Raw genomic sequence first — 26,011 nt, 5'->3', positions numbered from 1 at the left:
CAAATTCGCAAATCACAGTTCACAGTTATGTACTTGGCAAATTGGCAAGGTATATCTTGATATTCTTTTTGAAAGTAATTTTGTTATGAATTGTAGATAAGATGTTTTTGGGCAGTGTATTCCAGAGAGTTATTGACATATATATATATATATATATATATATATATATATATATATATATATATATATATACCAGTGTGTTTAAGACAGTTTGATTTTGGTGTTGTTTTTATTCTTATGTTGCCAGAAGCTGCTCCTCTGGTGTTGTAACCATGTTCAGAAGTCATTTTTAACTGGTGAGCCAAGCTATACGGCTTACCAGTGGAAATAATGTTCCGCAGTAGCATCAGAAGACTCACTGCTAATTTCTTTTCAACCATTAGCCATGCCAGATGTTCGTGCATATAACTAATACTTGTCCGGTATGAACAGCCTAGTGCCAGACGAGCCGCTTTATTCTGAGCAATCTGCAACTTATTCAAATCAGATTTTGTAGCTGATGACCAGATAACAGGGCAATATTCTAAATGAGACAAAACCAAAGAATGAATAACAGATTTCATTATACAGGGAGTGATGAAAGCAGAACACTTCCTAGTCATACCGATTCCTCTTCCCATTTTGATGACAATATTATTGATATGTTTGGACCAAGATAAAGAGCTATCTATGGTTACTCCCAGAAGTTTTATAGTGTTCACCTGTCTAATTTGTGTGGAGACCAACATGGAGATCTGTGTATGTGCCTGTGTGTGTGAAGACTGCAAACTGAAAAGTGTACTTGGCAATCAATTGGGCCCACTGGCAGAGCCTCAATTAGCTGAGACAGAGGCTGGAAATTGCACAGGTGAAAGGAGTTGGCCTCATTAGGCCCACTGGCAGAGCCTGACCAGGTGAAAGGAGTTGGCCTCATTAGGCCCACTGGCAGAGCCTGACCAGGTGAAAGGAGTTGGCCTCATTAGGCCCACTGGCAGAGCCTGACCAGGTGAAAGGAGTTGGCCTCATTAGGCCCACTGGCAGAGCCTGACCAGGTGAAAGGAGTTGGCCTCATTAGGCCCACTGGCAGAGCCTGACCAGGTGAAAGGAGTTGGCCTCATTAGGCCCACTGGCAGAGCCTGACCAGGTGAAAGGAGTTGGCCTCATTAGGCCCACTGGCAGAGCCTGGCCCAGGTGAAAGGAGTTGGCCTCATTAGGCCCACTGGCAGAGCCTGGCCCAGGTGAAAGGAGTTGGCCTCATTAGGCCCACTGGCAGAGCCTGACCAGGTGAAAGGAGTTGGCCTCATTAGGCCCACTGGCAGAGCCTGACCAGGTGAAAGGAGTTGGCCTCATTAGGCCCACTGGCAGAGCCTGACCAGGTGAAAGGAGTTGGCCTCATTAGGCCCACTGGCAGAGCCTGGCCCAGGTGAAAGGAGTTGGCCTCATTAGGCCCACTGGCAGAGCCTGGCCCAGGTGAAAGGAGTTGGCCTCATTAGGCCCACTGGCAGAGCCTGTAGATCTACTTATACACTGCTGCTGTGAGCTTGTAGATCTACTGTGTCTACACTGCTGCTGTGAGCTTGTAGATCTACTGTGTCTCAACATGAATACCAATATGAATCTGATCCTTCAGGTGGAACATAACATATTCTCTATTTGGACATTGTGTGTGTGTGTGTGTGTGTGTGTGTGTGTGTGTGTGTGTGTGTGTGTGTGTGTGTGTGTGTGTGTGTGTGTGTGTGTGTGTGTGTGTGTGTGTGTGTGTGTGTGTGTGTGTGTGTGTGTGTGTGTGTGTGTGTGTGTGTGTGTGTGTGTGTGTGTGTGTGTGTGTGTGTGTGTGTGTGTGTGTGTGTGTGTGTGTGTGTGTGCGTGCGTGCGTGCGTGCGTGCGTGCGTGCGTGCGTGCGCGCGCGCGCGTGCGTATCAATGACATTGTTTTCGTCTGTCTGTTTGTCTGTCTGTTCCTTGCAGCCGCTACGTCCCTCATAGCAGTGACGCACGCATGTATTTTCAGCAGCTACATGCATCATTCCGTCTTTGTATCTTCATGTCGCTGTGCTTCCATTGACACTGAATGGTAGACTGTATCTTTGTATCTTCATGTCACTGTGCTTCCATTGACACTGAATGGTAGACTGTATCTTTGTATCTTCATGTCACTGTGCTTCCATTGACAATGAATGGTAGACTGTATCTTTGTATCTTCATGTCGCTGTGCTTCCATTGACAATGAATGGTAGACTGTATCTTTGTATCTTCATGTCACTGTGCTTCCATTGACAATGAATGGTAGACTGTATCTTTGTATCTTCATGTCGCTGTCCTTCCATTGACAATGAATGGTAGACTGTATCTTTGTATCTTCATGTCGCTGTGCTTCCATTGACAATGAATGGTAGACTGTATCTTTGTATCTTCATGTCACTGTGCTTCCATTGACAATGAATGGTAGACTGTATCTTTGTATCTTCATGTCGCTGTGCTTCCATTGACAATGAATGGTAAACTGTATCTTTGCATCTTCATGTCGCTGGCTTCCATTGACAATGAATGGTAGACTGTATCTTTGTATCTTCATGTCGCTGTCCTTCCATTGACAATGAATGGTAGACTGTATCTTTGTATCTTCATGTCGCTGTGCTTCCATTGACAATGAATGGTAGACTGTATCTTTGTATCTTCATGTCGCTGTGCTTCCATTGACAATGAATGGTAGACTGTATCTTTGTATCTTCATGTCACTGTGCTTCCATTGACAATGAATGGTAGACTGTATCTTTGTATCTTCATGTCGCTGTGCTTCCATTGACAATGAATGGTAAACTGTATCTTTGCATCTTCATGTCGCTGGCTTCCATTGACAATGAATGGTAGACTGTATATTTGTATCTTCATGTCGCTGTGCTTCCATTGACAATGAATGGTAGACTGTATCTTTGTATCTTCATGTCGCTGGCTTCTATTGACAATGAATGGTAGACTGTATCTTTGTATCTTCATGTCGCTATGCTTCCATTGACAATGAATGGTAGACTGTATCTTTGTATCTTCATGTCGCTGTGCTTCCATTGACAATGAATGGTAGACTGTATCTTTGTATCTTCATGTCGCTGTGCTTCCATTGACAATGAATGGTAGACTGTATCTTTGTATCTTCATGTTGCTGTGCTTCCATTGACAATGAATGGTAGACTGTATCTTTGTATCTTCATGTCGCTGTGCTTCCATTGACAATGAATGGTAGACTGTATCTTTGTATCTTCATGTCACTGTGCTTCCATTGACAATGAATGGTAGACTGTATCTTTGTATCTTCATGTCGCTGGCTTCTATTGACAATGAATGGTAGACTGTATGTGTGAACGCATCATAAAGCCCAAACCACACCAAAGGGTCGAGACGGTTTTTAAGGTCAACCACACCGCACCGCTTTGATGTGGTTGACTTTAAAGGGATAGTTCAGAATTTTTAAACTTAAAGGACAACTTTAGTTTTTCATGTTCATGTTTTAGGAAGTTATTAGAGAAAGTAAAAGATGAGTGTTAATATTTTTTCATTTGCTGCTTTCTTTTGTTTTAGCGATTTTAGCTATTTTTGACAGGGAGGCGAGGGCATTCGAATGGGGCTAAATACATCTTTATTAACAAAATATTATGGCGATTTCTTTTTTTATTATTTACTATAGTCCTACTAGACCCCAAGAAATTACATCTGGCCACAAAAGATCACAGGATCTACTGAATATGAAGGTAGCCTAAACAAATAGCATGGTGGTTTTTCACCAGCTGTGCGCAACTTAACACACACACAAACACACACGCACATATTAACTGTATATAATGATTTTGGGTGTGCCAGTACAGTTCAGTACAGTACAGTACAGTACAGTAGAGGGACCCCCACTCGGTAAAGTCATTTCTCAACCGTTTCGGACGTGGGGCGGCTCGCCAGAATCGGCCCGCCCCCCTTGGGCGCGTTCATGGGGGTCTGGATTTTCCGGGGACCCCCCCGGGTCTCCCCGGGGACCCCCGGAGACCCCCACATGGTAACACTGTCATTTCTCGGGGTTTAACCCTGAGCAGCCGCAGGGTTTAACCCTGAGCAGCCGCCCTGCACAGCCGCCCTGCGCAGCCGCCCTGCACAGCCGCCCTGCACAGCCGCCCTGCACAGCCGCCCTGCGCAGCCGCCCTGCGCAGCCGCCCTGCACAGCCGCCCTGCGCAGCCGCCCTGTGCAGCCGCCCTGCACAGCCGCCCTGCGCAGCCGCGGGGTTTAACACGGAGAGCACTTCCGCTTTTTGGACTCCACATGTTGTTGCTTAACCATTTAGACCTGAGACCAGATTCTACAAATGTCTTCTAAATACTGACAGTTTTCTGAAAAAACCTATAGGTTTCTATATCAGTGGTTCTCAAACATATTCATGTCAAGGACCCCCAAAGTTAGATGTAATTGGCCTCCGACCCCCATCTGAAAATATGTTGTTCCAGGGACCAGAAGCAAGGATTTGAGTCAAAAACGTTCACAAGTTAAAAAAGTGGCCCCTTTTGGTCCACGAGCCATGCTTGCGCCTCGCAGAGCCTCCTCCGTCCTCACGTGTTAACGAGGAAGTCAACGTGCAGCTACAGTCATGGTTAGGGTTAGGGTTAGGGTGCAGCTACAGTCATGGTTAGGGTTAGGGTGCAGCTACAGTCATGGTTAGGGTTAGGGTTAGGGTGCTGCTACAGTCATGGTTAGGGTTAGGGTGCAGCTACAGTCATGGTTAGGGTTAGGGTGCAGCTACAGTCATGCCGTCCACGCAGAAAAATAAGTCAAAAGTGACATGGTTGCATTTTACAATATGCAAAGAAGTCCACGACCACGTGGTGGAAAAATAATGTGCCACGTTATGCAAAGTTGGCACCTGTAGTAGCGAAGAGGATTCTATCCATCCCTGATTCACCTGTAGTAGTGAAGAGGATTCTATCAAGCACTAGCGGCCAACATAGATCATCACATTCGACATCACGTTGCGTATCTGTCAGACACCTCGTCCGTCAGTTATTGACATCCCCCCGGTCCTGGCCCCCAGTCCCAGCATATTAGTTCCACTCAGTTTCGTTTTCCTAGCCCTTCTTCCACTGGGCACGGACCTTCTACTTCTTCTTCACCTGTCGATCCACATGGCTGTAAGCCCACAACAACAACACACGTCACTTCCGGTCAGCCACTGTCTTCTTCTACAGCCCTCTCACTCCCCACATCATGTACCGCTAGCCCCCCCTGCTGTTCAACTGGCCCTCGTACCTCTCATATTCCAGTTATGAGCCCAATTAATTTATATTTACACGCACATTCTATCCCTGTTAGAATTACTCCCAGGTTAAACAGCAATTATCTCAAGGTTCCTGCAGTACCATCACATCTAACATCAATCCCCCCATGCCCCATGCCTCTTGCATCTTTACCCATGCCAATTGTTCTTTCTATGGCTTTATTAAATGTCAGGTCCTTAGTGCATAAAGGTTTTATTCTTAATGACTTTTTTAAATCCAATAATTTGGACATTATGTTCCTGACCGAGACCTGGTTGCAGGTTGGTGATTGTACACCGTTCTCCGACCTCCTCCCCCCTGACTGTTCGTTTTTTAGCTCCCCCCGAACGACCAGCACTGGAGGTGGCCTAGCCTCTGTGTTCCGGTCCAACCTACAGTGTCAACTGACCCAATGTGAGGTCAGCTATCCTAGCTTTGAGCTTCAGCAATTTCAGTTGAATTTGTCATCTCCTGTGTTTTGTGCAATAGTTTATCGTCCGCCCAAATATAATGCTAGCTTCATCCATGACTTTGGTGATTTTTTATCAGGCATAATGGTTAAATATGATCACTGTCTGATTACGGGTGATTTTAACGTCCATCTTTGTTGTGAGTCCCGCCCATTAGTCAAGAGCTTTAGTAATCTTCTCGATTCTTTTAATTTAGTCCAATCGGTAAGTGGCCCGACACACGAAAAGGGGCACACCTTAGATTTAATTTTATCACATGGTCTTTCTGTCTCTGTTAGTGAGATCCGCTCATCTTTCCGCATCTCCGACCATTTCCCTGTTCTGTTCAACGTTTCAATTCCCTGCTCATCTGTCAAACCCCAGGCCCCTGCTCGTCGCCAGCGCTCACTCACGCCTGAGACTGCCTCCCGGTTTTCACTTCAGTTCAACAACTCCATTTTACATTCCCCAATTGATCACTGCACCTCCAGTGCTGATGAACTTTTTGATATGTTTAACTCCACATGCACCATGATCCTGAACTCAGTGGCCCCCTTTAGACTGCAAACAAAAAGCGCCAAGGCACTCTCAGAGCCCTGGCTAAACAGCTCTACACGTGCCCTCAGATGCGTCTGCAGACGCGCTGAGCGGAAATGGAAAAAAGATGGACTCCATGTCTCTCTTGATATCCTTCGCGGGTGCCTGTCAGAATACCAGGAAGCGGTCAAAGCTGCTAAAACCAGATTTATATCAGACCTGGTCTCCAAAAACAGCAAGAAACCCCAGGTTCTTTTCAGTATCCTCAATTCAATTATTAATCCTAGAGATGTCTCCCCCATCGTACCTTCCCTCACCTTATGCCAAGATTTCTTAACATTTTTTACTGATAAGATAACTGCCCTCAGGGCAGCTCACTCACCCGCTGCTGTTGTCCCCATCTCATCAACCTTAAGTGCCACCTTTAGTCATTTCGAGCCTGTTTCTCTTACCCTGCTTACAGACATTGTAATGCAGTTGCGTCCTACTAAATGTGCCTCTGATGTCATCCCGTCTCATCTTCTCAAAGATGTTTTTGACTCTGTTGGTAACAGTGTATTAATATGTATGAATGCCAGTCTCAGTTCTGGTCATGTCCCTGCTGCTTTTAAACATGCGGAGGTTCAGCCTCTTTTAAAAAAAAAGAATCTTGACCCTTCCGTTCTTTCAAATTTTAGACCCATTTCACAACTCCCATTTCTATCCAAGGTTCTCGAAAAGTTAGTTTATACCCAGTTGCAATCATTTCTAACTACCCACGGCATCCATGAAACCTTTCAGTCAGGCTTTAGGACAGGCCACAGCACTGAAACAGCCCTCCTCAGAGTTTTCAATGATTTACTTTTAACTGCTGACACTGGTTCCCCTGCTGCCTTGGTGCTCCTGGACCTGACAGCGGCATTTGACACTGTTGACCACCCAACCCTGCTATCCAGACTAGAACATTACATCGGCATCACTGACATTGCTCTGCAGTGGTTCAAGTCCTACCTCACCGACAGGAGCTTTACAGTCAAGCTTGGTGAACTTTCCTCTAGTCCTGCCCCCCTTAACTGTGGCGTCCCCCAGGGCTCCATTCTCGGCCCTCTTCTGTTTTTATTGTATATTCTGCCATTAGGGACAATCATTAAAAAACATAATATGACTTTCCATTGCTATGCCGACGATGTACAGCTTTATTTACCCTTAAACACAAAAAACAGTGATTCAACTAAACCATTGTTGGACTGTCTCTCAGATATTAAGGCTTGGATGGCCTCAAATTTTTTAACACTCAACGAGGGAAAGACTGAGGTGCTGGTTTTCGATCATGCCCCAAGCTATCCCAACGCTGACCTTGGCCCACTCAGCATCAACACTCGCCCCTTTGTTAAAAATCTAGGAGTGCTCTTTGACAACACATTTAAATTTGATAAGCAGATTAGTGCCGTTGTCAAAGCTAGCTTTTTCCAACTAAGGCTGCTGGCCAAGATCAAGGCCTATCTACCTCCCTCAGACCTAGAGAAAGTTGTCCATGCCTTCATTTCCTCGCGGATTGACTACTGCAATGCCCTGTACTTTGGAATCGATCAATCTGCTATCAGACGCCTACAACTCGTCCAAAATGCTGCTGCCCGCCTCCTTACCGGAAAGAAAAAGCGCGATCATATTACACCTGTCCTTGCTTCCCTACACTGGCTCCCAGTTCGCTTTAGAATAGATTTTAAATTATTATTGTTTGTCTTCAAAGCCCAAAATGGGCATGCCCCCCCTTACCTCTGCGAGCTCATTAAACCATACGTCCCAGCCAGACCCTTGAGGTCAGCTGACCAACTGCGTTTGATTGTGCCTGGAACCTCATGTGTCACTAGAGGTGACCGAGCCTTCTCTGTGGCCGGTCCCACACTGTGGAATGCCCTGCCCCTTCCCATTCGTTCTGCCCAGTCCCTGGGTGTTTTTAAATCTCTCCTAAAGACCCACTTTTTCTCCCTGGCTTTTAATGTTGCCTGAAAATTCGTACCCTTCTTATACCATGTCTGGTTATACTTCCGGTCTCACTTGTTGCTTTGTTTTTGTTTTGTTTTGTTTTTCTTTTCTTTACATGCTCTTGTTGTTGCTCTGTTCTTGTTTTTACATGCTATTGTTCAGCACTTTGGTTTGTCTTCGGTCAATGTAAATGTGCTATACAAATAAACTTTGATTTGATTTGATATCCATCCCTGATTCACCTGTAGTAGCGAAGAGGATTCTATCCATCCTGATTCACCTGTAGTAGCGAAGAGGATTCTATCCATCCCTGATTCACCTGTAGTAGTGAAGAGGATTCTATCCATCCTGATTCACCTGTAGTAGTGAAGAGGCTTCTATCCATCCTGATTCACCTGTAGTAGCGAAGAGGATCTAGCCATCCTGATTCACCTGTAGTAGCGAAGAGGATTCTATCCATCCTGATTCACCTGTAGTAGTGAAGAGGATTCTATCCATCCCTGATTCACCTGTAGTAGTGAAGAGGATTCTATCCATCCCTGATTCACCTGTAGTAGTGAAGAGGATTCTATCCATCCCTGATTCACCTGTAGTAGTGAAGAGGATTCTATCCATCCCTGATTCACCTGTAGTAGTGAAGAGGATTCTATCCATCCCTGATTCACCTGTAGTAGTGAAGAGGATTCTATCCATCCCTGATTCACCTGTAGTAGTGAAGAGGATTCTATCCATCCCTGATTCACCTGTAGTAGCGAAGAGGATTCTATCCATCCCTGATTCACCTGTAGTAGTGAAGAGGATTCTATCCATCCCTGATTCACCTGTAGTAGTGAAGAGGGTTCTATCCATCCTGATTCACCTGTAGTAGCGAAGAGGGTTCTATCCATCCTGATTCACCTGTAGTAGCGAAGAGGATTCTATCCATCCCTGATTCACCTGTAGTAGTGAAGAGGATTCTATCCATCCTGATTCACCTGTAGTAGCGAAGAGGATTCTATCCATCCCTGATTCACCTGTAGTAGTGAAGAGGATTCTATCCATCCCTGATTCACCTGTAGTAGCGAAGAGGATTCTATCCATCCTGATTCACCTGTAGTAGCGAAGAGGATTCTATCCATCCCTGATTCACCTGTAGTAGCGAAGAGGATTCTATCCATCCCTGATTCACCTGTAGTAGTGAAGAGGATTCTATCCATCCTGATTCACCTGTAGTAGTGAAGAGGATTCTATCCATCCTGATTCACCTGTAGTAGTGAAGAGGATTCTATCCATCCCTGATTCACCTGTAGTAGCGAAGAGGATTCTATCCATCCCTGATTCACCTGTAGTAGCGAAGAGGATTCTATCCATCCCTGATTCACCTGTAGTAGTGAAGAGGATTCTATCCATCCCTGATTCACCTGTAGTAGCGAAGAGGATTCTATCCATCCCTGATTCACCTGTAGTAGCGAAGAGGGTTCTATCCATCCTGATTCACCTGTAGTAGCGAAGAGGGTTCTATCCATCCCTGATTCACCTGTAGTAGTGAAGAGGATTCTATCCATCCTGATTCACCTGTAGTAGCGAAGAGGGTTCTATCCATCCTGATTCACCTGTAGTAGTGAAGAGGCTTCTATCCATCCTGATTCACCTGTAGTAGCGAAGAGGATTCTATCCATCCTGATTCACCTGTAGTAGTGAAGAGGATTCTATCCATCCCTGACTCCCTGCCACTACAACCCCTTCGGAGCACATCTTCTCCAAAGCGGGATTTATTGTCTCTTTTCTGCACTAATATAAGTACGGTAACTATAATATTGCACTCTCAGAGACAGAGCCGCCTTTTAGGTTGTGCGAACGGTGACGCTGCACATGGGCCTCACAGAGTCGCGCCTGCGAGGCCTCGCGCTAGACGGCTTTTTTTTTTCTTTGAAATGGAACGGCTTTACGTCTCTCTCTCTCTCTCTCTCTCATGAGCTCTCTCTCTCTCTATTCAATTCAATTCAAAGGGCTTTATTGACTTTACATTGCCAAAGCAATGTTCTCTCTCTCTCTCTCTCTCTCTCTCTCTCTCTCTCTCTCCTTTTAATTGAGATATTAACTACCGGTATTTAATTACATATTTCCATTTTGCACCAATATTATACTGCCATGTCTTAATACTAGGGCTGACCCCAAAAAATCGATTAATCGACGATCGATCGATATGCACGGGAATCGATCTTGAAATAAAAAATCGAATAGTCATTAAAAAAAAAAAGCGGCCGCTTTTGGTCCGCGAGCCGGCCCCATTTGGTCCGCGAGCCAGCTGCATGCTGGCGCCTCGCAGACCTCGCAACGCCTCCTCCCCTCTCCCCCTCACTCGTGGTAACAAGTTAACAAGGAAGTCAACAAGAACAGCTGCAGCCTGCAGCCCAAAAGAAATCAAAAGTGTATGATTCTATCCATCCCCGATTCCCTGCCACTACAACCCCTTAGGATTCGGAACGCATCTTCTCCAAAGCGGGATTTATTGTCTCTTTTCTGCACTAATATAAGTACGGTAACTAACTATAATATTGCACTCTCAGAGACAGAGACGCTTTTTAGGTTGTGCGAACGTTGGGCCTCATGGAGTCGCGCCTGCGAGACGGGATGTTTTTATTCGTTGAAATGGAACGGCTTTACGTCTCTCTCTCTCTCTCTCTCTCTCTCTCTCGCTCTCTCTCTCTCTCTCTCTCTCTCTCTCTCTCTCTCTCTCTCTCTCTCTCTCTCAAAGCAATTCTCTCTCTCTCTCTCTCTCTCTCTCTCTCTCTCTCTCAAAGCAATTCTCTCTCTCTCTCTCTCTCTCTCTCTCTCTCTCTCTCTCTCTCTCTCTCTCTCTCTCAAAGCAATTCTCTCTCTCTCTCTCTCTCATATTTCCATTTTGCACCAATATTATACTGCCATGGCTTAATACAGTGTTGCTTTTTACAAATAAAATAATTAAGAAGGTTGATCACAAAGTTAGTGTGCTACTTTGATGGGAATGCGACGCGACCTGCCTGGGTGCTGTGCGAACAGTGAATCATTATATAGTTTCTTACCTTGTGGCTCGTGCTGGTTTGAAGAAAGAAGAATTATAGGCATAATCCAATTATAATCCAAGGTTTGTTTGTCTGGAGGATGGAGATCCAACACTATGTCATATTATTAAAGTAGGCTAAGTAAACTTTAAGAAGAGCTGGTCGTCAGTGAGAAGCTGCTCCGCTCTGGTAATTGATCTGACCTATATTTGCGCAACTGACTGGCATTTGGTAGCCTAGTAATTATACTTATTTGGCAGCACCTGCAATTCAGTAACCTACAGGCCTACACATTTCAAAAGGCTTTCATATGCTATTACTATTTTTTCTAATAAGGTTTGTCCTGTGATCATTGAGAAATGTGATCATTGTTGTATAGTTTTGGATATTAATTAATTAATTATTAAAGCACAGGGCCTCGCATTTCTCCCAGGCAGCTCTGATTGCGTGCGCCTCGCAGCAAGCTCGTCATAAAGCCTCGATTAAATGACGCTTTATTTCAGTTAATTTTACGGCAAGATAAGGAAAATGCCTTTCCTTTACACTTGCGTGTGCTGTTTCCACGAAGCCTCTGAGTTTATTTCAGTTATAAATGCAATATGCCGTTCGTCGTGTGTGTGCTGTGCTAAAGTAAGTAAAAAGTAAGTAGCCTTGCCGAGCCATGAGGCCCATAGGGGCAGGAGCCTATCTCCTGTTTCTGTAGCGTGAGGCAGCTTGATGTACAAGTACACCCCCTGGACATGACGCTAGTATGTCACAGGGACTTACCCCCAATCCAACCCTTGATGCTGAGTGTCAAGCAGGGAGGCACTGGGTCCCATTTTTACAGTCTTTGGTATGACCCGGCCAGGGATTGAACCCCGACCTCCCAGTCTCAGGGCGGACACTCTAACCACAAGGCCACTGAGCTGGTCTGTGTGCTGTGTGCTGTGCTGCTTTGGATTATATCTTTTTTATTTGAGAGGTTATTTAATGTTGACTTGTTACGGTCGGATGTTTTATTGTAAGCCTAATTATTTGTGCGTCACTGCTTTCATGAAGGCTGCTACAATTGGGCGGATTGGGTGAAAGCAACAATTGTTGCTTATTGTTAAATAAAATAATTGAGACCAATCCAAGCATGCGTTTCTCTCTGCTATATCGTTGTTTTATGGGGCTCCACCGGGCGCGTCAGCGTCGCGTCACCGTCAGGGAATGTTCCCTTTTTAATCAATGAAGGGTGGCGCCACTGCCCGCGTTGCGTGACATTAACGCGTGCATTAAAATTGAACCGGTGCGTTTTTTGACGCACGCGACGGAGGCGTCCGGTGGAGCCCTGGCGTAATTCATTGTGCGTCACTGCTCGCCTTGATTGAATGACGCTTTATTTCAGTTAATTTTACGGCAAGAGAAGCAAAATGCTGTTCCTTTACACCTGAGTGTGCCGTTTCCACGAAGCCTCTGAGTTTATTTCAGTTATAAATGCAAAATGCTGTTCGTCGTGTGCTGTGCTGCTTTGGATTATATATTTTTTATTTGTATTTGATGGAGAGGTAATGCCTGTGTCAGGCACTGTTTAAGAATTGCTGATTTGTTACTGTCGGATGTTTCACTTTTTTATTATAGGCTGCTTAAGTCATTGTGCGTCACTGGTTTCATAAAGCCAGCTGCTGGTCCTTAGCTCTGGTCCATAGCTCTAATACCCTTTGCTGGCTCAACCCCTGCTACAGCCATCATTCACATCCCTGTAAGCTCTGGTCCATAGCTCTAATACCCTATCAGTGATGTAAATAGGGTGCGTTTTGCGTCCCAAAACGCACTTTATAGTTATGGGACGCAATACACCAACAGCCTTTGTGTCCTGTGGACGCAGAGGCTGTTGGTGTATCTGGCTGCACTGAAGACTATGGCACTCTCTCGGTCACACACTGTTCTACGTGGAAGTCTAGCACTCTTTCGGTCACACACTGTTCTACGTGGAAGTCTAGCACTCTTTCGGTCACACACAGGCTGCAACAACGGGGAGCACTGAGCGCTCCGCTGTCCCCTCGCCTCACTCATATCACACTTTGGCTGAGTAAAGGCTGGAGCCTGGGTCCGAGGGGCTAATGGACTAGCCTACATGTTGTTTACTCTCCGGAGTCCAGACTCCAGACCCATGCAGTTTAATAATATACAGTCACACCAGAATGCACACTGCTGTCTCGTGTCTCATCACAACCCAATGCGCGACCCGTGAAGTCGGGGGGGGGGGGAAATAATAAGAGAGAAAAGAAAAAGACGGAGTGACAAATCGTTAGCAACAAGCTATGCTAACAGACTGGTGGTGGTGGTGTTGGCTATTAGCTTGTTGCTGCTGCTGATTCAACGCACTTGTTGAACTTCACTTCATGTCCGCCTGTAACGTGAACGAATCCTGACACCAGCGCTGCAAAAACAGACAGATCTACAAGCTCTCAACGTGCTGCAAACGGCGCTGCAGAGATGGGCGCATCTGCGGGTTCTCAACGCGTTTGTTTTTGCAGCGCTGGTGTCAGGGTTCGTTCACGTTGATCTACAAGCTCTCAACACGTTGCAAACGGCGCTGCAGAGACAGGCGCATCTGCAGGTTCTCAATGTTGAGAGCTTGTGAATCTGTCTTTTTTTCGACTTGTGACCTGCTGTAAACTGTAATCACGAATATATCGTCTATCGGCGATTTTTGACCAGACGATGGGAAAATGTTGCTATATCGCCCAACCTTAATGCGTGTGTACTGTGTAGGGCAGCTGCCATTCTTCCTTGTAGACAGGGACTCAAGTGACTTCTAAGTTCCACTTTTCCAAATAAATTATTTTACATCCACAATGGCAAACCTATTTGCATTTTGGCTAAGTACAATAATTGCAACTGCAAAGAACTTTTGGTTGGTATATTAAGCTATGTTAAATCCACTGTTGCCCACTATTAGTATTTCTTACTGAGTTGTGCTTGCTAATACTACTAGCCTACATAAAAAGATATACTGTATAGGCCTATTTGATATTTTTATATATATATATTTTTTTTTTATAAAAAATGTTTTATTATTATTTTTGAGTGGTGCAACCACTCCCTTACGGAGCTATGTGTGTGTCTGGGTATGAGCACAAAAATAGCATGGTTGTTTTTCACCATCTGTGCGCAACCTAACGCACACACAAACACACACGCACGTATTAACTGTATATATGATGCTTTCGGGGGGTGCCAATACATTACAGTGACAGTACAGTACAGTAGAGGGACCGCCACACGGTAACTCTGTCATTTCTCAACCGTTTCGGACGCGGCACGGCACGGCACGCCGGAACCGGCCCGGCCCCCTGGGCGCATTCCTGGGGGTCTGGAACTCAACCTAACCTAACGCTAACCCCCTCACAGAGTTGCACCACTCACTTCACACAGGTGTGATTTTTTTTGGGACTCATAAGAATTTTTTGGGACTCATTTGAATGACCACCTGTGCATCCCGGGACCCATTACATTGAAAACCTATTTACATCACTGCCCTATGCTGGCTCAACCCCTGCTACAGCCATCATTCCTGTAAGCTCTGGTCCATAGCCCTAATACCCTTTGCTGGCACAACCCCTGCTTCACATCCCTGTAAGCTCTGGTCCATAGCTCTAATACCCTATGCTGGCTCAACCCCTGCTACAGCCATCATTCCTGTAAGCTCTGGTCCATAGCTCTAATACCCTTTGCTGGCTCAACCCCGGCTACAGCCATCATTCACATCCCTTTAAGCCAGTAAAAAATGATAGATATTGCTAGTATTATATGTATACATCTACACAGACAATACATCTGTGTGTGTGTGTGTGTGTGTGTGTGTGTGTGTGTGTGTGTGTGTGTGTGTGTGTGTGTGTGTGTGTGTGTGTGTGTGTGTGTGTGTGTGTGTGTGTGTGTGTGTGTGTGTGTGTGTGTGTGTGTGTGTGTGTGTGTGTGTGTGTGTGTGAGTGAGAGAGAGAGGCCGGTCCCCCCCCCATGTCGGTGTCAGGTTACTAGTGCTCACGACATGAGAGCAGAGCAGCCTGGCCCTGCCTGGCTGCCTGGCAGCCTGGCCCTGCCTGGCAGCCTGGCAGCCTGGCCCTGCCTGGCAGCCTGGCCCTGCCTGGCAGCCTGGCAGCCTGGCCCTGCCTGGCAGCCTGGCCCTGCCTGGCAGCCTGGCAGCCTGGCAGCCTGGCAGCCTGGCAGCCTGGCAGCCTGGCCCTGCCTGGCAGCCTGGCAGCCTGGCAGCCTGGCCCAGCCTGGCAGCCTGGCCCTGCCTGGCAGCCTGGCCCAGCCTGGCAGCCTGGCAGCCTGGCCCTGCCTGGCAGCCTGGCAGCCTGGCAGCCTGGCCCTGCCTGGCAGCCTGGCCCTGCCTGGCAGCCTGGCAGCCTGGCCCTGCCTGGCAGCCTGGCCCTACCTGGCAGCCTGGCCCTGCCTGGCAGCCTGGCCCAGCCTGGCAGCCTGGCAGCCTGGCCCTGCCTGGCAGCCTGGCAGCCTGGCAGCCTGGCAGCCTGGCAGCCTGGCCCTGCCTGGCAGCCTGGCCCTGCCTGGCAGCCTGGCCCAGCCTGGCAGCCTGGCCCTGCCTGGCAGCCTGGCAGCCTGGCAGCCTGGCAGCCTGGCAGCCTGGCAGCCTGGCAGCCTGGCCCTGCCTGGCCCTGCCTGGCTCTGCATGAATACCTGTGTCCGTGTGCTTCAACTCCGCGGAACGGCTCGGACAACAAATCATCATAGTGATATTGATTATTACAATGAATAAACATAAACAAACTAGTTCACTTGAACAATGTTGTGGTAACTAAGGTATTTGAAGAGGAATATACATTTTATAATTGCGATTATGCAACAGTTAACCTCTTAAACCCCAGGGGGATCCAGGGGGAAAATCCGCAACATCGGAGTTGGAAGACCAATTGGGTCTCCATTGAACCGCTGAGCGCTGTTCAGAGGTTGACAGCCGCTGCCCCCGCCAGCGGGGGCAATGGGGCTCAAGAGGTTTTAAGGTGGTTGCATACTGGACGCGTTTTTTCGGAAAAATTATGGAGAAACGCTGCTGAAAATCCAAAAAACGCGCTCGGTGTGTGGGGACCTTTACCCTAAAAAAACACCTTAACTCAATGTCACTGTAACTAAGACTTTCGAGAGAATTTTTTTTTTTTTTTAATGAGACTTTCACCTAGTATAAATGTGACACCAAAAGAGTAGCATAAGTTGCTATGCTACTACTGCCACCAAGCCTGCATAGAAGACAATGGGGAAAGCTCATCGGCACTCTGACGTCATCATCAAGATTAGCATAACACATAGCCGTTCTTATCTCCCGAGGGGCGTGTCATTCCCCCTTTAATTCAAATATCACTTATTTTTTTGTTTTGTTGTGATAATCATCCCTACTATAGAGTGTGCTGACCATATAAGGAGTTCCTCCCTGTCTCCAGTTAACCCCTGGGGGTCAAAAAACCGTAGGTTTCATTTTTGGCTAGGTGGCCCAGCCTTCATCCAATCAGGATAGAGCGGGGGCGGGCCTCGGTGTGTGTGTGCTGTTTGCCTGTTGCATGCCCACTGTAGAGCGTGCATGTGCACATCTGGTTACCGGGGTGTACCATGTGACTGTTTCCAAATCACTGAATGCTCCTTTAATAATAGACACTTTAGGTTAGGTAGATTTTAGGATTTGGGACGTTAGTGTTTAAATAATAAATACCCTTCTTTGTGTTGTTCATCATAGATGTGTTAAAGTCTAGAAGATGAGTGACTCTGGGGACACCGTGGGGGAGGAGCCTCCAGCATCCAGACATGAAGACCAACCACCAGACACCGTGGGGGAGGAGCCTCCAGCATCCAGACATGAAGACCAACCACCAGACACCGTGGGGGAGGAGCCTCCATCATCCAGACATGAAGACCAACCACCAGACACCGTGGGGGAGGAGCCTCCAGCATCCAGAAAGCTGTAAGTTTTAACTCCAGCTCGAATGTCACACACTAGACAGAATGGTGGTTAACTGGTCACATCACTAGACAGAATGGTGGTTAACTGGTCACATCACTAGACAGAATGGTGGTTAACTGGTCACATCACTAGACAGAATGGTGGTTAACTGGTCACATCACTAGACAGAATGGTGGTTAACTGGTCACATCACTAGACAGAATGGTGGTTAACTGGTCACATCACTAGACAGAATGGTGGTTAACTGGTCACATCACTAGACAGAATGGTGGTTAACTGGTCACATCACTAGACAGAATGGTGGTTAACTGGTCACATCACTAGACAGAATGGTGGTTAACTGGTCACATCACTAGACAGAATGGTGGTTAACTGGTCACATCACTAGACAGAATGGTGGTTAACTGGTCACATCACTAGACAGAATGGTGGTTAACTGGTCACATCACTAGACAGAATGGTGGTTAACTGGTCACATCACTAGACAGAATGGTGGTTAACTGGTCACATCACTAGACAGAATGGTAACAGAGGAGACAGAAACAGTGTTGTTATTGTGATGATAACAGAGGATACAGAAACAGTGTTGTTATTGTGATGGTAACAGAGGAGACAGAAACAGTGTTGTTATTGTGGTGGTAACAGAGGAGACAGAAACAGTGTTGTTATTGTGATGGTAACAGAGGAGACAGAAACAGTGTTGTTATTGTGGTGGCAACAGAGGAGACAGAAACAGTGTTGTTATTGTGATGATAACAGAGGAGACAGAAACAGTGTTGTTATTGTGATGGTAACAGAGGAGACAGAAACAGTGTTGTTATTGTGATGGTAACAGAGGAGACAGAAACAGTGTTGTTATTGTGGTGGCAACAGAGGAGACAGAAACAGTGTTGTTATTGTGATGATAACAGAGGAGACAGAAACAGTGTTGTTATTGTGATGGTAACAGAGGAGACAGAAACAGTGTTGTTATTGTGGTGGTAACAGAGGAGACAGAAACAGTGTTGTTATTGTGATGGTAACAGAGGAGACAGAAACAGTGTTGTTATTGTGATGGTAACAGAGGAGACAGAAACAGTGTTGTTATTGTGATGGTAACAGAGGAGACAGAAACAGTGTTGTTATTGTGGTGGTAACAGAGGAGACAGAAACAGTGTTGTTATTGTGGTGGTAACAGAGGAGACAGAAACAGTGTTGTTATTGTGATGGTAACAGAGGAGACAGAAACAGTGTTGTTATTGTGGTGGTAACAGAGGAGACAGAAACAGTGTTGTTATTGTGATGGTAACAGAGGAGACAGAAACAGTGTTGTTATTGTGGTGGCAACAGAGGAGACAGAAACAGTGTTGTTATTGTGATGGTAACAGAGGAGACAGAAACAGTGTTGTTATTGTGATGGTAACAGAGGAGACAGAAACAGTGTTGTTATTGTGGTGGTAACAGAGGAGACAGAAACAGTGTTGTTATTGTGATGGTAACAGAGGAGACAGAAACAGTGTTGTTATTGTGGTGGTAACAGAGGAGACAGAAACAGTGTTGTTATTGTGATGATAACAGAGGAGACAGAAACAGTGTTGTTATTGTGGTGGTAACAGAGGAGACAGAAACAGTGTTGTTATTGTGATGATAACAGAGGAGACAGAAACAGTGTTGTTATTGTGATGATAACAGAGGAGACAGAAACAGTGTTGTTATTGTGGTGGTAACAGAGGAGACAGAAACAGTGTTGTTATTGTGATGGTAACAGAGGAGACAGAAACAGTGTTGTTATTGTGGTGGCAACAGAGGAGACAGAAACAGTGTTGTTATTGTGATGGTAACAGAGGAGACAGAAACAGTGTTGTTATTGTGATGGTAACAGAGGAGACAGAAACAGTGTTGTTATTGTGGTGGTAACAGAGGAGACAGAAACAGTGTTGTTATTGTGGTGGTAACAGAGGAGACAGAAACAGTGTTGTTATTGTGGTGGTAACAGAGGAGACAGAAACAGTGTTGTTATTGTGATGGTAACAGAGGAGACAGAAACAGTGTTGTTATTGTGGTGATAACAGAGGAGACAGAAACAGTGTTGTTATTGTGGTGGTAACAGAGGAGACAGAAACAGTGTTGTTATTGTGATGATAACAGAGGAGACAGAAACAGTGTTGTTATTGTGATGATAACAGAGGAGACAGAAACAGTGTTGTTATTGTGATGATAACAGAGGAGACAGAAACAGTGTTGTTATTGTGATGGTAACAGAGGAGACAGAAACAGTGTTGTTATTGTGGTGGTAACAGAGGAGACAGAAACAGTGTTGTTATTGTGATGATAACAGAGGAGACAGAAACAGTGTTGTTATTGTGGTGGTAACAGAGGAGACAGAAACAGTGTTGTTATTGTGATGATAACAGAGGAGACAGAAACAGTGTTGTTATTGTGATGGTAACAGAGGAGACAGAAACAGTGTTGTTATTGTGTTGGTAACAGAGGAGACAGAAACAGTGTTGTTATTGTGGTGGTAACAGAGGAGACAGAAACAGTGTTGTTATTGTGATGGTAACAGAGGAGACAGAAACAGTGTTGTTATTGTGATGGTAACAGAGGAGACAGAAACAGTGTTGTTATTGTGGTGGCAACAGAGGAGACAGAAACAGTGTTGTTATTGTGATGGTAACAGAGGAGACAGAAACAGTGTTGTTATTGTGATGGTAACAGAGGAGACAGAAACAGTGTTGTTATTGTGATGATAACAGAGGAGACAGAAACAGTGTTGTTATTGTGGTGGTAACAGAGGAGACAGAAACAGTGTTGTTATTGTGGTGGTAACAGAGGAGACAGAAACAGTGTTGTTATTGTGGTGATAACAGATGAGACAGAAACAGTGTTGTTATTGTGGTGGTAACAGAGGAGACAGAAACAGTGTTGTTATTGTGATGGTAACAGAGGAGACAGAAACAGTGTTGTTATTGTGGTGGCAACAGAGGAGACAGAAACAGTGTTGTTATTGTGATGGTAACAGAGGAGACAGAAACAGTGTTGTTATTGTGGTGATAACAGAGGAGACAGAAACAGTGTTGTTATTGTGGTGGTAACAGAGGAGACAGAAACAGTGTTGTTATTGTGATGATAACAGAGGAGACAGAAACAGTGTTGTTATTGTGATGGTAACAGAGGAGACAGAAACAGTGTTGTTATTGTGGTGGTAACAGAGGAGACAGAAACAGTGTTGTTATTGTGATGATAACAGAGGAGACAGAAACAGTGTTGTTATTGTGATGGTAACAGAGGAGACAGAAACAGTGTTGTTATTGTGGTGGTAACAGAGGAGACAGAAACAGTGTTGTTATTGTGATGATAACAGAGGAGACAGAAACAGTGTTGTTATTGTGATGATAACAGAGGAGACAGAAACAGTGTTGTTATTGTGGTGGTAACAGAGGAGACAGAAACAGTGTTGTTATTGTGATGATAACAGAGGAGACAGAAACAGTGTTGTTATTGTGGTGGTAACAGAGGAGACAGAAACAGTGTTGTTATTGTGATGATAACAGAGGAGACAGAAACAGTGTTGTTATTGTGATGGTAACAGAGGAGACAGAAACAGTGTTGTTATTGTGTTGGTAACAGAGGAGACAGAAACAGTGTTGTTATTGTGTTGGTAACAGAGGAGACAGAAACAGTGTTGTTATTGTGATGATAACAGAGGATACAGAAACAGTGTTGTTATTGTGATGGTAACAGAGGAGACAGAAACAGTGTTGTTATTGTGGTGGTAACAGAGGAGACAGAAACAGTGTTGTTATTGTGATGGTAACAGAGGAGACAGAAACAGTGTTGTTATTGTGATGATAACAGAGGAGACAGAAACAGTGTTGTTATTGTGATGGTAACAGAGGAGACAGAAACAGTGTTGTTATTGTGGTGGCAACAGAGGAGACAGAAACAGTGTTGTTATTGTGATGGTAACAGAGGAGACAGAAACAGTGTTGTTATTGTGGTGGTAACAGAGGAGACAGAAACAGTGTTGTTATTGTGATGGTAACAGAGGAGACAGAAACAGTGTTGTTATTGTGATGGTAACAGAGGAGACAGAAACAGTGTTGTTATTGTGGTGGTAACAGAGGAGACAGAAACAGTGTTGTTATTGTGGTGGCAACAGAGGAGACAGAAACAGTGTTGTTATTGTGATGGTAACAGAGGAGACAGAAACAGTGTTGTTATTGTGATGATAACAGAGGAGACAGAAACAGTGTTGTTATTGTGGTGGTAACAGAGGAGACAGAAACAGTGTTGTTATTGTGGTGATAACAGAGGAGACAGAAACAGTGTTGTTATTGTGATGATAACAGAGGAGACAGAAACAGTGTTGTTATTGTGATGGTAACAGAGGAGACAGAAACAGTGTTGTTATTGTGATGGTAACAGAGGAGACAGAAACAGTGTTGTTATTGTGGTGGTAACAGAGGAGACAGAAACAGTGTTGTTATTGTGATGATAACAGAGGAGACAGAAACAGTGTTGTTATTGTGATGGTAACAGAGGAGACAGAAACAGTGTTGTTATTGTGGTGGTAACAGAGGAGACAGAAACAGTGTTGTTATTGTGGTGATAACAGAGGAGACAGAAACAGTGTTATTGTGATGGTAACAGAGGAGACAGAAACAGTGTTGTTATTGTGATGGTAACAGGGGTGACATAAACAATGATAACAGGGATGACAACCAGAGTCAGAGACCAGAGGCTCCAAGCAGCACAACGAGTGGCATCTACTCTCTCACTTCTACCGGACTCTCTTCAGACGTCAGTGATGAACCTGGACCTTCACGCTCAAAGTAAGATCATTTTAAACTCTAATCTTTTCGAGAATGAATAAAGGTTTCAATCAAAGGTCGGAGTCAGAATTGTTTTATTACGGTGATGACAGAAAAAAAGCTAAACAGAGAATACACACTGGCAGAATTCCTGAGCACTGTGACTGACACAAAACTAAGACAGTCCTTGACCAGGTACAGACTCTGTGAACACAGCCTTGCGATAGAGAAAGGCTGACACAGACAGACCCCGCTCCCATGGCAAGACAGACTGCACCAACTGCACGCTCCCATGACAAGACAGACTGCACCCACTGCACGCTCCCATGACAAGACAGACTGCACCCACTGCACGCTCCCATGACAAGACAGACTGCACCCACTGCACGCTCCCATGACAAGACAGACTGCACCCACTGCACGCTCCCATGACAAGACAGACTGCACCCACTGCACGCTCCCATGACAAGACAGACTGCACCCACTGCACGCTCCCAAGACAAGACAGACTGCACCCACTGCACGCTCCCATGACAAGACAGACTGCACCCACTGCACGCTCCCAAGACAAGACAGACTGCACCCACTGCACGCTCCCAAGACAAGACAGACTGCACCCACTGCACGCTCCCATGACAAGACAGACTGCACCCACTGCACGCTCCCATGACAAGACAGACTGCACCCACTGCACGCTCCCATGACAAGACAGACTGCACCCACTGCACGCTCCCAAGACAAGACAGACTGCACCCACTGCACGCTCCCATGACAAGACAGACTGTGCACCCACTGCACGCTCCCATGACAAGACAGACTGCACCCACTGCACGCTCCCATGACAAGACAGACTGCACCCACTGCACGCTCCCATGACAAGACAGACTGCTCCCACTGCACGCTCCCATGACAAGACAGACTGCACCCACTGCAGGCTCCCATGACAAGACAGACTGCACCCACTGCACGCTCCCATGACAAGACAGACTGCACCCACTGCACGCTCCCATGACAAGACAGACTGCACCCACTGCAGGCTCCCATGACAAGACAGACTGCACCCACTGCACGCTCCCATGACAAGACAGACTGCACCCACTGCACGCTCCCATGACAAGACAGACTGCACCCACTGCACGCTCCCATGACAAGACAGACTGCACCCACTGCACGCTCCCATGACAAGACAGACTGCACCCACTGCACGCTCCCATGACAAGACAGACTGCACCCACTGCACGCTCCCAAGACAAGACAGACTGCACCCACTGCACGCTCCCAAGACAAGACAGACTGCACCCACTGCACGCTCCCATGACAAGACAGACTGCACCCACTGCACGCTCCCATGACAAGACAGACTGCACCCACTGCACGCTCCCATGACAAGACAGACTGCACCCACTGCACGCTCCCATGACAAGACAGACTGCACCCACTGCACGCTCCCATGACAAGACAGACTGCACCCACTGCACGCTCCCATGACAAGACAGACTGCACCCACTGCACGCTCCCATGACAAGACAGACTGCACCCACTGCACGCTCCCATGACAAGACAGACTGCACCCACTGCACGCTCCCATGACAAGACAGACTGCACCCACTGCACGCTCCCATGACAAGACAGACTGCACCCACTGCACGCTCCCATGACAAGACAGACTGCACCCACTGCACGCTCCCATGACAAGACAGACTGCACCCACTGCACGCTCCCATGACAAGACAGACTGCACCCACTGCACGCTCCCATGACAAGACAGACTGCACCCACTGCACGCTCCCATGACAAGACAGACTGCACCCACTGCACGCTCCCATGACAAGACAGACTGCACCCACTGCACGCTCCCATGACAAGACAGACTGCACCCACTGCAGGCTCCCATGACAAGACAGACTGCACCCACTGCACGCTCCCATGACAAGACAGACTGCACCCACTGCACGCTCCCATGACAAGACAGACTGCACCCACTGCACGCTCCCATGACAAGACAGACTGCACCCACTGCACGCTCCCATGACAAGACAGACTGCACCCACTGCACGCTCCCATGACAAGACAGACTGCACCCACTGCACGCTCCCAAGACAAGACAGACTGCACCCACTGCACGCTCCCAAGACAAGACAGACTGCACCCACTGCACGCTCCCATGACAAGACAGACTGCACCCACTGCACGCTCCCAAGACAAGACAGACTGCACCCACTGCACGCTCCCAAGACAAGACAGACTGCACCCACTGCACGCTCCCAAGACAAGACAGACTGCACCCACTGCACGCTCCCATGACAAGACAGACTGCACCCACTGCACGCTCCCAAGACAAGACAGACTGCACCCACTGCACGCTCCCATGACAAGACAGACTGCACCCACTGCACGCTCCCAAGACAAGACAGACTGCACCCACTGCACGCTCCCAAGACAAGACAGACTGCACCCACTGCACGCTCCCATGACAAGACAGACTGCACCCACTGCACGCTCCCAAGACAAGACAGACTGCACCCACTGCACGCTCCCATGACAAGACAGACTGCACCCACTGCACGCTCCCAAGACAAGACAGACTGCACCCACTGCACGCTCCCAAGACAAGACAGACTGCACCCACTGCACGCTCCCAAGACAAGACAGACTGCACCCACTGCACGCTCCCAAGACAAGACAGACTGCACCCACTGCACGCTCCCATGACAAGACAGACTGCACCCACTGCACGCTCCCATGACAAGACAGACTGCACCCACTGCACGCTCCCATGACAAGACAGACTGCACCCACTGCACGCTCCCATGACAAGACAGACTGCACCCACTGCACGCTCCCATGACAAGACAGACTGCACCCACTGCACGCTCCCAAGACAAGACAGACTGCACCCACTGCACGCTCCCATGACAAGACAGACTGCACCCACTGCACGCTCCCATGACAAGACAGACTGCACCCACTGCACGCTCCCATGACAAGGCAGACTGCACCCACTGCACGCTCCCATGACAAGGCAGACTGCACCCACTGCACGCTCCCATGACAAGACAGACTGCACCCACTGCAGGCTCCCATGACAAGACAGACTGCACCCACTGCACGCTCCCATGACAAGACAGACTGCACCCACTGCACGCTCCCATGACAAGACAGACTGCACCCACTGCACGCTCCCAAGACAAGACAGACTGCACCCACTGCACGCTCCCATGACAAGACAGACTGCACCCACTGCACGCTCCCATGACAAGACAGACTGCACCCACTGCACGCTCCCATGACAAGACAGACTGCACCCACTGCAGGCTCCCATGACAAGACAGACTGCACCCACTGCACGCTCCCATGACAAGGCAGACTGCACCCACTGCACACAGACTGTGGTGGAAACAGAGCTACACTTAACACTTTTCATGCCGGGGAGTGCCTAGAAAGACTGACCTCTCTTTAGAAGCGTTTCAACGAGTTGAGTTGAGATGGTTTCAACTTCAACTACAAAGACACAAAGCTACTAATATTTCACCTACTAGTACTCAATTAGTCTGTTACCGTCCATCACTAGTTACTAGCGCCATGTGTGTGTGTGTGTGTGTGTGTGTGTGTGTGTGTGTGTGTGTGTGTGTGTGTGTGTGTGTGTGTGTGTGTGTGTGTGTGTGTGTGTGTGTGTGTGTGTGTGTGTGTGTGTGTGTGTGGCTGTGCGTGCGTGCGTGCGTGCGTGCGTGCGTGCGCGCGCGCGCTCGTGTGTGTGTCCACAGAGAGGGGACTGAGGGTCCATCCAGGGGTTCAGTGTGTGACCGTCCCTCCAGCATTCTACCAAGTAAAGCCTGAGATATTCATTAATTTATGACATGATGTAAATAATATATTCATCATAGCTCACTAATTTAGTAAGTAAATAAATAGAGAATTAGATATACTAGTCAAATAGTTTCTGTTGCCTTTTGAGTTGTTTCAGAGTCGGTGTTCAATTTCCATTGTTTAGTTTAATAACATTGAACGGCTGTGTTCCAGAACATGGTTTAATAAC

The 26,011-nt window shown here is 46.9% G+C and overlaps 1 protein-coding gene across 1 annotated transcript in view; it reads left to right on the top strand.

Annotated features, from left to right (window-relative positions):
- LOC306929267 (NACHT, LRR and PYD domains-containing protein 3-like) overlaps positions 1–26,011 on the top strand; it is a gene marked incomplete at its 3' end in the record, with an annotated part of 59,972 nt that overhangs the window by 7,944 nt on the left and 26,017 nt on the right. Inside the window, 3 exon segments of the mRNA XM_079509709.1 lie at positions 16,958–17,182; positions 21,853–21,996; positions 25,740–25,801. Of these exon segments, the coding sequence (XP_079365835.1) occupies positions 16,977–17,182; positions 21,853–21,996; positions 25,740–25,801 (412 nt within the window). The 5' untranslated portion in view covers positions 16,958–16,976.

This window comes from Electrona antarctica, assembly GCF_951216825.1.
Source record: "Electrona antarctica genome assembly, chromosome: 9".
Classification (NCBI taxonomy): Eukaryota; Metazoa; Chordata; class Actinopteri; order Myctophiformes; family Myctophidae; genus Electrona; species Electrona antarctica.
The sequence above is the reverse complement of the archived record's forward strand: the minus strand, read 5'-3'. Positions and strand labels throughout refer to the sequence as shown.